General features: G+C 50.5%; 2 protein-coding genes across 2 annotated transcripts; one reads left to right on the top strand and one right to left on the bottom strand.

Annotated features, from left to right (window-relative positions):
• Positions 1–6,204: 6,204 nt before the first annotated feature.
• On the top strand, positions 6,205–8,811 carry HO133_009598 (uncharacterized protein; the record flags this gene model as incomplete). The annotated part of the gene is made up of 1 exon (XM_037300459.1): positions 6,205–8,811. One exon carries the CDS (start codon positions 6,205–6,207, stop codon positions 8,809–8,811), a length of 2,607 nt encoding a protein of 868 aa, XP_037154307.1.
• A 277-nt stretch (positions 8,812–9,088) lies between these two features.
• Positions 9,089–14,058, bottom strand: HO133_009597 (uncharacterized protein; the record flags this gene model as incomplete). Its single annotated transcript, XM_037300458.1, has 3 exons — positions 9,089–9,219; positions 9,299–13,520; positions 13,573–14,058. 3 exons carry the CDS (start codon positions 14,056–14,058, stop codon positions 9,089–9,091), a joined length of 4,839 nt encoding a protein of 1,612 aa, XP_037154306.1.
• Positions 14,059–15,559: the final 1,501 nt, after the last annotated feature.

The raw sequence follows: 15,559 nt of genomic DNA, 5'->3' as shown, positions 1-15,559 counted from the left end.
GCTGGGCGCTCAGGACGTCTGGACTTTGGATGTTCGTTCATCGCTTGCATTTCTGTATTTGAAGAGAAGGGTTTATGCCAAGGCGGGAACGTTGGGTGAAGAGGTTCTAGCTTGTGCTCATCCAGCTGAGTCGCCGTCTCGTTGTATTATCTGCGTACAAAAGGTCATCAATCTCACAGTGCAAGCTTCGCAAGCCAGGTCTAGCAGAAGCCGATCTGCGCGAAGCTATTGCACTACGTGAGTCGGAATGGGGTGTGGACGACGGCTAGGCAAGGATCTGGTCGGAGATGTTGGGGGAATGGGTGTTGAAATGTGACCTACCGCGCTTTGGTGGTTGATCATTACTCAAGGGAAAAACCATGGAGATTGTGGACGCAGAGATTTCTATCCCCATTGTATCCACTGAACATTGCTGTATCTATTGATTCGATATTTTCATGCTTTTGTCTTGCTTCGGTTTACAACTTTTCCAATATTTCAAACAACCCCATACAAACACTGGTGGTTTCTATGGTAGCATCTACTCTATTATTCTATCAGTCCGCTCGCTGCCCGATGCGAAGTTTATACGAGAAAGACATACAGCCTGAAGCCTCGATTATTCAAGAGGTCCCGCTTCCAAGAATTGTCCTACCAAAGCGATTTGGCGCAAGAACTCTGGGTCGAGTCATCATGAGATGCTGCGATCTGTATCACTGTTGTATGCTTCAAGGACTGAGAATGCGGGTCGCGTAGACAATAGACACCATGCGCACCATCCTAATTGCAAGCTCTGATCTGTGGTGTGGAAGAGTGTATTCCCGTCATTGCCATCCCTACAGACGCGTGGCACTGCTGTCTCACAAGGGAGGGATGCTAGCTAGACCCTTAGTTGTAGAAGGTGTATCGGTTCTTCTCTACTTCTTCCTCCAATCCCCCTTCTGTCTACCTGTGCCCGATCAATATTATCTCCTCGTCTCCCATGTTCTGCAGCTGCGCTTTAGCGGTAACCAGACAACACTCGTCTTCGACGTCACGGAGCATGAGATGAAGACACTTCAGATTGAAGTCAATGGTGATGATCCGGTACCTATCATTTGACTTGTCGAGAACTTGTATGCGCATTAACTGGCGACTGTATGAATAACCAGCCAATATCGACCCTTTCGTAGAAGGTGCCGAAATTTTTGAAAGCGCCGCTTGTCGTAGTGCCTGATTTAATTTCTTGCACTCCACGGCTGTGGGCACGCATGAGAAGGCTGATGGTCTGATTCGGCCTTGCAGGCTAATTTCGGTCGCTTTGTTTGCTTACACGCTGTTTGATATCTCCTCGTCGATGGCTCTTACCTATTCAGTCGTCGTTGTGCGATCTGAAAAACGAAGCCGTATCACAAACGATATCAAATTGAGCCCAATAAACTTCCTTGTCGGGATATTTGGAACCGCGAGATTCATAGACGGTAATAGAGTCGCTTGTCGCCTCAGATCAACAGCTGTCGATTGAATCGCGCGACAAATCGTGACAGGCGACGATGATGCTGCTGATTCATCCAAATCCTCCCAGCTTTTGTCAACCCCCACCCAAGCCCGGTGAATCTCGTACCTGCCCTGGCTTCAACATGGCTGCTTCTGCTTCCTTTCTGGTTTACTATCTTTCCTTGTGCTTGCTCACACGAGGTAGTGTGTCCGCTCCGGTAACTGCTTTCAGCACTGTTCAAAACCTCACCACCAACTCTCTCTCGCTCCACCCTTTGGTTTCCCCACTCGATAATATTTCACTTCTAAATGTGACCTCTCCTCCCGACATTGGCGTGAGATACCTTGTCCCCAACACGTACGTAATCCTAAAGTGACTCGTTCTCCATGGCCACCAAAACTCAAGTCCTGAGACACGCTTTAAGAGCAAAGATACTCTTTTCACGCTTGAATCTGTTGCTTGACGTCAAACCTTATCCGAAAAAGCAATGCTGATTCTAAATCTGCCATCAGCCAGATAACCATATTTTTCTTCCTGGGCTTCCGCATCGATGAGGTAGCGATGCAGCACACCATCGACGCGGCCAGGAAGTATACCAGCCCTAACATAGCACACCCCATGGCTGAGTCAAGCTGATGATTATAGCTACTGTAACCTTCAGCTTGAAAAGAGTGGTGACGTGCCACTTCCCCAAACAGAAGACCCTTTCCGTACGTAGATGTCAGAATATTCCCTTCTATTGTGTACCCAATCTTGAGTCATGAGGAGGTGGTTTCGAAGACAAAACCCCCCTTGCTCCTTGACCTGTCGGACAGCTCAGACGTGTAAGAAGCCATGCTGACTTCGAAACCTGCGTAGACGATGATCTGGGCTATGGCGCGGCAATACATGTCGTATCTACCAAGCCGCGCCATCGCATTACTTGGGAAATCTTGAAGGGCATCATCCAAGGACTTTGGAATTTCTTGGTCGAGGAGGGCCGGTACATGGTATGTCAGCCTGGACGGATCTCTCTCTGGAGACACGAAGAAACACCTTTTCCTTTGGGGAATCAAAAATTTCCGTTCGCCTTCTTTTTAATGTTGCTCTGATCCAGACTTCGATCCGAGGGCGTGCTGATTCTGAGGGTTTGATTTAGGAGGCTGAATTCCATATCGGGTATGCGAACGTGGGTTCTGTGGGCAAAGGCACGATAACGGAGGCGGCGAAAGCTCCCAGTGTGGAACAATAGAGGGACATTATGTCTTCGGAGCGCAGGGACCGACCGTGACGCGAAGTCTGTTCCTTCTCTCTCATGGGTGTACTTCTGTTTCAGCCATCCTTTTTGATAGTTCAAATTCCAACAGTTCATGCATATTGAGGAGTAAAGCACCGAATGACTCATACCTCGGGTCCGGCAAACCATTGTCTAGACCTGGAAACCGAGTCTCAATTTGTCTCTTAAGGATTATGTCCAGGATCTATATGGATCTCAATTCATGCCAGGGATTTCCATTCTGCTAAGTTCAAGCATAAGCCAGCTAGAAACAGGGGCCCGCTCGCAAGAAGCAAGTGCGCGTGGAGATCGTTGACAAGAGTGAAAGTCTTAGGAAGGTGGAACACGGCGCGGTTGAGTTCTTGATCATGCTGATACAGCTGGGATTGGACATAATGTCTCGATTGGCTTACTTGGATCAAGCATCTTGCGATCTGGATCGGAGTATGAGATTCTCTCTGGGCGACCTCTGTGGCAGCAACATTGCAGTACAGGTTTTTTACTTTGAAATCACATTCAGTGAGCGGTTTCTTCTGCCTCAGCAAGTTGATGGCTGATTGGAACAACACTTCGGCTTGAAAGTTCAACCTGCGTAAGTCCCTTACATATTATCTAAATATCTTACGAGGCAAATGTCAACCATACATTCAAAATCTATCACCCGTCAGAACCGCGTCGAATAGGCACCGTGAAGGCAGCCGACAGAAACTCAGCTTTGGCAACGGGACAGATTTTCCAGCTGTAGGCTTGACTGATGCTGTAGCACTCTGCGCTTGATTTGTGAGCGTGGATGGCCGTATAGATTGATGATTGCGTAGTGAGAACAAATAGTAGCAATGGCGTGGTTGAGAGGAGTTCGCAAGCTTTAGTGGTGGCTAAAATGCCTGATGCTTGGTATGCGCGCGCTGGTTATTGTCTTTAAGGCTGTCGATGAGGTAAGAATTTAAAAGAATATAAATCAAAATAGGAAGATTCATTCATACCGTGACTTGGCGCAATGGATTCCAGGATTAACATCTTGTCACTGGAGCGTCAAAGTAGAAAGTCGAGGCTGTACCGTTTCAAACCCGATCAATACCGGCAAATGAGTCGGTTCAGCGAAGGTCCCTGTGATTGTGCGGCTCACTACACTGCTCTTTCTCAGAGCGAGTCGACTACCACGGTCAAAAAGACAAAGCACTTCATTGGCTTTTCTTCTGGGGCTTGTGTAAACAGACCTGCAACTAGGCTGCAGACTAGTTCAGGCGGCAACACGCCTTGAGTTTCTTTTTGGTTTTTGATACTCTCGAATCATACGCAAGGTGCTAGGTTCGAGCCGCCTCAATCCTGGACTTTTTTCTTTCTTTTTTTCTTTTTTTCTTCTGTTTTCGCTAAGCCGTCGTCACCTTGTGACGACCGCGTCGTGACGGAAGCCCAGCCACCTTCCGACACTGCCCACGCCCTACTTGAGGCTAAAGCTTCCGCGCCACAAATAAGAACCTTGTCAGTGATGTAGAGTCAATATTATCCTGGCCGCTTACGACCGTTGTTTATGCGATGGGACACTGCTTGCAGCAGCAGCAGCTTCTGAGGAGTCATGGTTGCCTTCGAGAATACTGAGCAACAATCGAAGTGCATTGAATTTTTCGTGGCGTCGTCGCTATTCCTCTCTCCAGTGCTGTTCCCTACATGACATCGGGGCTTGGAGTCTGCTGATGTTTGAGTTCCAGTAGCAGTCCGATAACTTCTCATCGATGGTTCTCTCCAAAACCTGTAACAAGCCTCGTCGCATGGTGCATGCTGGCTTATAGCAACACAAGCACAGAATCGCTTCGGACATATCCCACAGCAAAGCTTCGAAATACGGTTGCAAAGCTCAGACGCACGAGTCAAGCACACACGGCAGCGGCAATCTGGGGCAAGCATGGCAGTGCGCAGTAGAGAGCGGCATGTCTCTGATCATTATCATAGCATCACATAATGGCAATGGCTACTGCACAAATCGGAGGTCGATATGACAGACGAGGCGTTCGGGCTATTACAAGGTGCTGCATGAGCGAACTCTGATTAGACAGCACAAGAGGGTTGTGTCACCATTTCCTCAGTCATGATGATCACTTTTTCAACGACATGCAAATACCTCTGTGTATAGAAAGAGTCACATTTACAATGATAGTTTGACAAGTCGTCGGAGAAGACATTTCTGGCTAGCGCCCCAGCGCCAAGCCTCTCTCACAGGCGTGCTGAGAAATGCGATTGGAAAACCAACAACAGTATCACACGTCGGAAATCGATTCCCAGGACGGAAAATGCTTTCTGAGTACTCGTATATCGCCATGCCTGACAAACTATGGAACTCTGACGAAATGGACCAACCCTTCTCGAAGCCCAAACCCCGACCGCTGCGCTCGTGGATCTTTCGGCTTGCTCCGGGGGACGTTGCCGTGAACTGGTGACACAGCCGCGGGGTGGAGGAGGATATCCCTGTTATCTCTGCCCTTGGGTCGTGCTCTGAGATGCTCGACAATCTGCGAACGATGGCAGAAGAAGGAGGGAGAAAGCTGCTGGACTATGGCTGCTGATTTTGCTATAACGCCTTCGTCATTATCACCTTCCTTCTCATGTCGTTTTCAGATTGTTCTAGCCCCGAGGCCTGCTTGCTACAGTTTTATCCTCTTGATATGGAAGCTGTCCGTCTTGAGCGCGAAAAAAGGGCGTCCATCTCCCCCCATGTTTCACTTTACTTGGTGAAGTGTACGAGTAGCCTTTCTGCTCAAGTGGGCCCTTCAAATCAGTTCAGTGGGTGACTTCAACGGGTATTGGTGGGCAAACAAGTGTGTTCCTGGAGACGTGGTCTGGCACATGTTTTAACCTGATGACTACAATGTAAACTTTTCCTGCGCGATGATCAATATGATCATAGCAAAGGTCGATTTATTGTTGGCTGTATCATTGTTTGATTTGATCAATAGTGTTGGGCGTCTGGCAAAGCTTTGGTAGAGAAAGGCAACAGATGCAGCGACTGAACAATAATCAAAGCTTACGGCCGCAGCTGTTTTATTGCCTGGGCACACAGCAATTAGCTGAAGCCTACTTGTATCAGACGTGCTGCCAGATAAAAAGGTAGTTGTAGTGGTGCGCTAGTCATGTGAGTCTTGACAGTAACCAGTCAAGTAATCTCGTTCACGAAACACATCATCTAGACTGTGTTGGCAGTTGATCGTTTCAACAAATCGATTCAGTAGCCCTTGTTGTGCTGGTCGTGTACAACATACTCAGGTATGAAATCGTGAGGATGGACAACTAAAGATTGCCAAGCAATTCACCTGACTTCGCGTAGACTCCACGACTCCTACGCGCTTTCAAATCGCCCCTCGACACCTACCTTCCATTCTTCTTGGAGATAAGGCGACAATTTGCTGGAGCACATTCAAAGTGCGAGAGTAGCTCCGCTGAATCATGACACATATTAAACACAGATTTCCGGCACAAGTGGTAAAAGGGTTCACCAGCCATGACCTCCACGATTACATCCTCCGGTGTCCGTCAGACGCCAGCTTTCACCGTCCCCTCCACCCAGAATACAGCACCAGTACTCGAATATCGTTGCCTTTACACCCACGACCTACGACGGAAGCAAAAGCGGTGGCAAGATGGACTTCTCCGATTCCACACCTTCAACAAGCGCATCATGGTGTACGATGTGTCGAGGAACTACATCGGTGACATGCATTGGCGGGAGGATGAAATATTGCAAGATGGCGACGAGTTCGAGTTGGACAGAGGGGTGCTGATACAAGTCGGAGAGGCTATTGGGAGCATGGAGCAAGACCTTACAGGGATTTTTGAGAAAAGGAAGAAGGTACCGGAGGTGGCGGTTCATGAAAAGGCCCCACACCAGCCAGTAGCGGTACCTATGTCTGGACCGATAGCAGCACAGCCATCCCAGTTGCGGCCGAAGAGTTTGAATGCGCTGCTGGGGACACCGAAGGGACAGATTGGGAGAGCTGCCCTGCCTACAAAGTCGCCTCATGAGCTACGCACAGAGAGTGAGAACAGCAGCTGGGACCACGGCCGCCCGGCCAAGCGTCAACGAATAGAATCGCAGGTGGAAAGGAGGGCGGAACCGAACAAGATGCCGCCGCCTCGAGTACCGCCAAACTCCCGGGTTCCTGATGAAGGAGTAAACACAACTGTCGTTGAAGCAGCTGTGGACCAGCGATGTGAAGGACGTGTGCCAACCACTGTGCAACGATCCGCTCTGTCATCAGCGAGAAGCGCAGCCAGTAGACCACCCATTTCCCTAAGTACATGGAGTAAGGATAACACGGACGAGGGTCCCAAGCGAGCGATCGAGCCAATGCCCAAGAAACGATCTAGTGGATCAGGAAGCTCAGAACTGACTGCGCAACAACAAAGAAAGCGAAAGCCAGATCGCAATGCTCAAGTATCGCCGAAAGCTAAGAAAGTTGCAAAGCGTCTTGATCATGAGCCCGAGACATGTCACGCAAGAACGAGCACTATCACAAAGCCCATTGAGATCGCGTCGGACGAGGATTCTGCGTCTACCAAGCAGCAACCAATCCAAAGATCAAAGCTACAGATGGCTTCACGCAAGCCACGTAAAAAACTTTTGTATCGAGACCTACTGCCTCAAGACTCGTCTGCGATCGGCCGTTCTTCTGGTGACGCTTCAGTCCTAGATCGAAGTAGTCGCGACCGAAACACATGGAGCAGACCTGAAAAACGGAAAGGAGACCACATGGCTGAGTTTCATAAGGAAGAGCAGGAGCGGTTGAAGGCTCGACTCAAGAGACATCATACTAAGGAGTGTCAGCTGAATAATGAGCGTGGAGAGGTTTGTGGTGACACACCAGAAGATCTTTTTCTCTCCCAAGAGGACATAGATACAATATCAGCAAACAAACCCAGAACGAAGGAGAAGCAGTCGAAGGAGAAGGCTCCCAATTCTTCCGTAACCTGGTCCTGTCGCCGTCATACCGAGTCTGTCCCCTCATCAACTTGTCGTTCGTTATCTCCTGAATTCCTACCGGAAGTGATACCTAGATCTCCCTCTGCTGTTCACAGCAGCGCCATGACTCTCGCAAAGACGGATCAGATTTTATTTTCGCGCCCTCAACCGAGAACTTCTGAATCTGTCGAAGAGAATGACGTTTTACCCGAAGTCTTGCCCCAAGAATTGTCTTCACCACCAGCTCTCAATGAACCGCTAGATGCAGTCCCTACACCTTCCCCTCCAAAAGACCGGCCTCATTCATTTCCAGCCTTCCAAATGCAAGCTCACGTACCCTCTTCGCAAGGCATACCCCAGAAAGCAATCAGCACACTGTCAAGACCCAACCCTGACTCACTATCCGCATTCGCAAAGGCTGTGCAACCCAAGGCGCAGGGACGTAGACTACGAAGTTCAAATATCCGACCACCTGATTCACATCTTCCTTCCATTCAACCAACACCAGGAAACACTGTCTCTGCACCCTCCTCTCCACGACACCATCCAGTGTCAGCTCCGGGCTTGCAAACCCGACCCGACGTCCACCCTACCAAGTCTCCATCCCCAGAGGCGCCAATTGCAGACGTCATTGTTCCAATACCAAACGCGAAACATGAGTCGCTCTCCGCCTTTTCGAAAAATGTAGCGCCCAAACCGCCCACAGCACTAGAGCCAGTGCCGAGACAGAAACACAACAAACAGCCGGCATTCACCAAGGTTACCCCAATCATATCAATCCTCAAGCTCCCAGACGAGACGGTGGAAGTCCTGTCTTCCCAACCTCCCAGCTCGCCACCCCCAGAGGCGCCGATCGTGGCACCTCACCCTCCAAAACGTAAACCCGACTCCCTACCCGCGTTCACAAAGGTCATTCCCACAAAGCCTCGATCGCCGTTGAAGAAGTCAATATCCGACACCTCGGCTATGCGGCCGCCATCTACTTTGCCTGTTTCGGGTGGGGAGGAGAAGGCTTCATTGGACAATCTGGGCGGGAAGGATGAGAGTGATAGTCTGTGGAGCAAGGAGGCGTGGGATCTGTTTGGATGCGGTAGGGACGGGGTGGAGTGTACTTATGAGGAATTCAAGCGGAAAGAGGGGTTGGTGTGAGAGGAAGGATGGATTGCATGGATTGCAAGGTAGTTTTGGAACAATGTATATATGTAATGTTGGACTTGTAAGGAGCCACTGTGGCAATTTGGTACCATATACGACAACCAGTATCTATCAATAGAACGAAGTACATATCCACAAATACGTCCATGCTGTCTTGAATTACGATAGCAAGCACATACAAAAGAAAAGCCAAGCCCGCTGGGCGTATGAGCTATGCCGCATGTTTTGAATCCCACATCTTCCCGCTCTTGACAAAGAGCATTTGCCCTGACTAACTGTACGCCAGATTCGTGAGCGAATTTGACGGCGATCGATGACTGCGTTGACTGTGCACGCTATGTGTCGAGCCCACGTGGCTGTGATGTCGTCCGTTCTTCGCTAAGCTGCCAACGTCATGTTGACCTGGGCAGAAGAAGTCAGCACCGCTCCAAACAAGGTCCTCCGACAGGCGTGGAGGAGCAGAGACTAGGCCTTTACTTACCGTCACAGCAAGCCCTCACATTCTCCAACCGCCCTCCCTGCTCTTGGTTCTCAATCACCCTCCTCAAGTCCTCTGCGCTGTCGCCCATGCGCCCACCAACCACATTTCTCCCTCCTTCAAGCACGCCAGGTTCCGGCGGTCCATCATCACGTAAGCTTGAGCGGCTACGGAGGGAGCTGCGGACTGAGGCCGCGGGTTTGTGCCAGTAACTACTTATGCGGCTGGAGACACTTCCTTGGTTGTCTTGAGCGTTGTAAACTGCGGTAGCATTGGTAGTGTTGTTATTGGTGTCGTTTGGGGCAATAGAGTCTTGTCGGGATCTGGTCCCCCGGTTTCGCGAAAGGCTGCGACCTATGCGGCTGCGTACGCTTTCTTTGTTAGGCGAGGGCTCTGTTTGCTGCCCTTGACTTTGGGTGTTGCCGCCCGAGGCAGCGCCTGTTGGGATGCGTGTTGAGAGGCGGTTGGAATCTTGCCTGTTCTGTGTAGCGGAGCTGCGGAAGCTGGAGAGGGAGATGCGGGATCGGGAGGAGCGTTTATTGTGCGATCCTGGATTGAACTCGGCTACGTCGGCGTCAGAGAGGTCGCCTGGGTTGTGGACTATATTGGCGCCATCTGAGCCGGTTCGGAGCAAGAGGTAGGAGAGCGCGTTGAACCAGGTCTCGTGCCGCTGGGAGGTTTGCGCCGTGAATTTAACCGAGCGACCGGGTGTGATTATAATGAGAGATTTGCGGTGAAGGCCAGGTGGCATGGGATTATCGTCTGTGACTACTCGTACGGCTTCGATGGCTACGCTCTTAGATTTGAGCTCCGCGCGGTTGGCGGAAGCCGGATCTCGGTCGCTCCAGTAGAGTGTGCGAGTGTATGGATGAACCCAGAAGAAGCGGCGGTGGCGAGTGGAGGACATCTCGCCGCGACCTGCTTTGCGAGTGTACTTCCACATCATCTCGCCGATCATCGTCTGGGTAATTGCCTGGATCATGCGGGGATCAGTTCCAGGTTGGAGGCCTTGAGGCATTGGCATGCCAGCGTCGGTGCGGATGTTGAAGCGCTCATCAAGTTCAGAAGCAAAAGAAGAGAACGAAGATCGGCGAGACGCTTGGCTTCGGGTGGTGGAATATCGACCTGCTCTGGGAGTCGTTCCGCCTCTTGAGGACGGACTTGGCATTCCTTGCTGGGATGGAGTCTGAGGTCGACTGTTGCGGGACCTGGCAGCTCGAGAGGGGTATGCAGAAGCTGGGGCAAGAGGGGGACCCATAGACGTTGTTGAACCCGTTGGAGTCACTGACGAATCGAGGGGCGCCTTTTGCGCAGCAGCAGCAATAGCTTCTTGATGATCTGGAGGCAGCGGAGGATACGGGGCTGCTCGCGAACGCATGCTTGTTGCACTGACTGGTCGCTTGAAAGACTTTCCAAGTGAGTCTTTGTAATATTGCTCTGGTGCCTTTCCTTTGCCAACTTCACTGAGGCCGGGAGAGGCAGCTCCTATATCAGCAAGGGGTCTCATTGACGGTATGCTGGGTTTCTTCGCAACACTTTCCAGCAAATCGGAAAACGATAGTGTTTGGACTCCACGATCAACCACTGGTGACAGCTTGGCATTGCTCTGCTGCATGTTTCGATTGACAGTATTGGCTGGCACTTCTTGGAGAGGACGCTTAGAATCACTAGTGGTAGGTCTACTGCTCGCAGCAACTTCTTGACGAGTCTCGTCTTCAGCTATCTGAGACCCGGAAGATGCTTTGCGCTTATTCCAGCCAAATACAGAGCCAAGAATGCCTCCAGTACTAGCCGTCTTGGGCGGGCTTTCGGTAGTATCGGAGGTTGCAGCTGCAGTTGGTGGGCCTGCAGACGTAGTTGTACGGCTTAACTCGTTTGCCATGGATCTCTCGATAGGCTGTACCGGGACTGACTCCAAGCTATGAATAGGTGACAATGTCAATGGAGCCCGAGCCTTGGCAGCCGTACCTGGAGGCGTCGTGGCTTGATCATCATGTGTTGACTCGGAATATTCCGTAGGCTGAGTTGAATTGCTCGAAAAATTCCTGGCTCGCTGATCATCAGACGACAGGTCTCCAGAAACACCTCGCACCTGCGTTGTTGCAGACCTCGTCGATAAAGGCGTTGTATCTGCACTTTGATTAAATCCCGGAATCGTGCCAAACATCTGGAGCGGCTGATCCCAAGCTGGACGTCGTGAAGATGAAGATGAACGCGATTCCGAGCCAAGGTTAGACACACTAACAGGCTGTGATTCGACACCCTTGTTTTGTGGCGTTTGGGGTGTGCTACCAAAGATTCTGCTGGTGATGGCCGCTGCGGAACTCGTGGGCAAAATACTTGAGGATTCTGGGCTCGGACTTGCTTGGCGTAGGCTTGCGTGACCTACCCCTGCTTGACCTGGGGGACTCTGTGGAGGTTCCATCGGCTCTGTCATCATACTGGAATCGACCATGGGCATTCTAGGGACCGGTGGCGCGCCTCCTGCATAGACAACGGTGCTAGGCCTTGGACCCGACGTTGACGGACTTACACCTTGTCTCATGCTTGATGATGACCTCTTCCCACTGACATTTCTGCGAAGAGATTGCGTGGACCTGGGTGAGCTGATAATTCCCTTGCTTGGCGTGCCATCTTCATCACCACTCAGGTTCTCCAGCTCGTTGAACAGACTTTGATTTACTTCACCACCTCCGTTCATGAAGCTGCCTGGAGAATTTCTAGCTGTTGACTGTTGACTACTACCTGGGACTTCGCTGCTCACCCGCGACCGACGAGAATTGCGGTTGACCTTTAAGCGGTACCGCTGTGGCTGATTCTGAATTGGTGTCTGAAGAGCATGTCCTTCGTCGTCTCCAGAGGTTGATGCAGTGCTCTGAATGGATCTCCTGTCACCCGGCTTGTTAAATGGGACAGGTTGTGGTTTCTTGCTTCGCATAGTGCCACCTCGAGCCACACCAGACTCTGTTTCTGTCGCTTCGGCCTCATCCGTGCTGTCTCCCGCCAAACTCTCGGCTCCGGTCTGGAAAGCATCGTTGTCAGTAGTGTCACGCTCATTTGCTGTCTCAAAAGCATCCTCTGTCTCATTAGCCGTCTGATAAGCGTCACTATTTTCCGCGAGTCGACTCGCCCCTGGCATGCTCTCGTGGGTGATTGGTCGAACACCAACATCATGACGAGGATTGTCTTCATCGTTGTGATCTTCCCACTCGGGGTCGTGCTCGGCGTCATCGACCAAAACATCAGTCCTGCTGTTCCTGGTGGCGCCAAGCCCAGGCCGACCTGCTCTTCTCATATCCGTATGTGATTTTGCTTTCAGCCTCTTCCCATTCGGCTCGGCTCTTCGAATCTCCAACTCATCTCTAGCCTCTTGAAGCATGCGCTTGAGATCCTGCTTTTCGGCTTTCTCACGATGTACATTGCCTTTCAGGTTCTGGATCATCCTGTGGGCATGATTTAGAGAGCTTTTCAACGTCTCTGACTCCAACATAGAGTGCCTGTGGACGCCTTTTGTGGGTGAAGGAGGAGGCGAGTGCTCTCGTTCAGACAAATCGAACGGATATTCTTCAGACTTCGCGCCAGTGTCCGCCTCTGGCTCGGTCTCCTCATCTCTGAAGCGGCCGGCAAGTCCGTTGGCTAGTTCCCGATTTTGAGAAGTCAGCTCTTCGATCTTGCGCTGCAGAGTCTCGTTTTCGTTCTCGCCCAGATTCACGCTCCTTCGTAGACTAGCGAGCTCGGATTCATGGGTCTTGCGCACAGCAGCATAATCCTCCGTGACTCTGCTGTGATCTTGTCTAAGATGGTCCAGCTCACTCTGTGCAGCGTTCTTCTCAGATGTGGTAGCAGCCAGTACTTGTTGCAGCTTTTGTGCCCTGCTGGCGGAGTCTCGGTTCGCTGCGTTTGTCTCTTGAAGCTGGGTTTCCAAATTCCAATTTTCGTCTTTGTACCGCTGCTCACTTTCGTCCAGACTTCGAAGACGTTGTGAAAACCCCTCCGCCTCAAGCTCGAGCCTCGATTTGTCCAATTGCACGGCCTTCAATGTCTCATCGCGCTCCAATAGGACCGCTTGCAAATGCCGTACTTGTCCTAAGAGTGATGTACTGATCTCGGCTGCAAAGTCAATGTCATCCGTTTTCGACGCCTGATTTCTTTGTTTTCTTGGGACATTGAGCTTAGATGGCGAATCAGTGGCCTGGCTAGAAAACTTTGTAGGGCTTGCGGGATTCTGTGATTCGTAGTCAGCACGCAACCGGCCTGACCTGGAAAGTAGAACTTGCCCTGCCATCCAAGGCAAAGGGGGTATTCGATCCCTCTCCGACTGCTTCCGACTTGGGACCCAGGAATGCCCTAGCACTTTGTCGTCCAACTTCATTGTATTCTCTCTCAATCTCGATCAGCTTCTGCCGTAACTCAGGACTGATATGGGCCTCCTCCTCTTGCGATCCCACATCCCGTAGTCGTTGTGCCAAATTCACTCGCTGCTGCACCAGCGTCGTGCCGAGCTTTGAGGTTTCCTGAATCCTCCGGTCCGTCTCTGCCATGTGAGCCTCCAATGCCCTCTTCGCTTGCGCAGGAGACGATGATGGATGATTCAAGGCGAAAAGCTGGGTATCGAAGGACGAAAAGCGGTGGGGATGAGGGTGCGATGGTGGGGTCTCCGTTGCAAAAGGATCATTTTGTCTATTCATCCCATTCGGAGTTCCATTTGAGGAGGAGTCAGTAGGGACCGCATGACGAGGGTATTCATCAGTTGTTGTCGCCATGCTTTCCCTGTTGGATCTGGAAGGCATCCCGAGGGGAACCGGGTCCGGTTCGTGCAATGCAGAACGTACAGGATTGCCAGATCTAGGGACCGACATTGGAGATATTCCAAAGTCGTTTGCGATATACCCTATCTGTGCGCAAACACAGGCCGATTTGGTTGAGACGGGCGACGACTTGTATGTTGATTTCGGCCGCCGAACAGACGCAGGGTCTTCCAAGCTAATGATAGCTCAAAATCCCGTCAGCTACACCACTCCGCTGAATGAGAGTAAGGTATTGAAGGACAATACACTTAGCAGCAATTCAAAGAAAGTGATGGTGATGGTGCGTGCATCACGGATGGCCTCGCCCCTAAACCTTGGTTCGTGTGTTGTTGATGGCTTGGCGTCCTGTCTAAATATGACAGTTGCAGGGATCATCTCAGCCCTATCAAAATATCCGCAATCCCGGGTATTCAACCAATCACAACTGTCCGCTCCTCAGCCTCACGATCAGTGAGTAGAGATTTTCTACTCATAAAGCACTTCGAGTATTACATATTCAAGATAACGACGAAGAAGATTGAATCGGGTTCTACCGAGGTAAGTTCCGGGTAGCTTCCCTAGAATGGGCTCGTTGCGTTTTGAAGAGGTCGCGAATTGAGGTATGGCATCTGGTGGACAATCCAGCAAAAGGCTTGCACGCTGTACAGAAATGGTGGGAGGATAAGGAAGATTGGGGACCGCTACGCACAACATTGGAAGCGATGTATCTGAGTCATGTCGCAGAAATTCTATATATTAATCTTGTGATTGCCTACCAGTCCTTTCACGGTGACCTCACGGCTATTGATCATCCATGATCTTTCGAGGAGGGTCTCCCCCTTTCTTTATGCCTCATCTATTGATGGCTGTACTGATGTGATGTACAACCCAGTCTGCTAGGTGCCATGTCTTGGAGATTTGAAGGCTTTCCACTACAGCTCACTCCACTTTCAACCACTCAAGCCTTGATGGCCTGACTTTCGGGTTTAAGTGGTATCTCAAAAGATAAACCATTTCGTTCATCTTCACGATCAGTGATAGTAATAATAATATTTCGATATTTCGTAATCATTAGTGCTTTCATGCCTGAAATACTGTTTGAACCCGATCACTGACTTGTTTAGACAGTCACCATTCTGAGCAGCTTGGCACCTTTCATTAGAAGTTGTTTTTATCATTTGATGTAGCCTCTCAATTCGAGACTTCTTGTGTTCAACATGGCTCAGCCAAGTAATAGACTACTTCTGTATCTACTTGTCAAAAACCATCCCCTAACCCGCTCTTATTCACATTCCCCTTCTTCTTCTTCTTCTTCTTCCTCCTCACTGTTAGAATCACTCGCTTCGCTTTCTATAGTGTATTCAGGCCCGATGGGCGTAAAGGGATGAGTGAGGAGATATATGACTTCCCGGGATAGATAACACTTATAGCAAAGCTCGAAATTCAAATAGGTCTCGCAATGGTACTGGATTCCACA

This window comes from Letharia lupina (assembly GCF_014066315.1).
Source record: "Letharia lupina isolate WasteWater1 chromosome Unknown contig_7, whole genome shotgun sequence".
Lineage (NCBI taxonomy): Eukaryota > Fungi > Ascomycota > Lecanoromycetes > Lecanorales > Parmeliaceae > Letharia > Letharia lupina.
The sequence above is the reverse complement of the archived record's forward strand: the minus strand, read 5'-3'. Positions and strand labels throughout refer to the sequence as shown.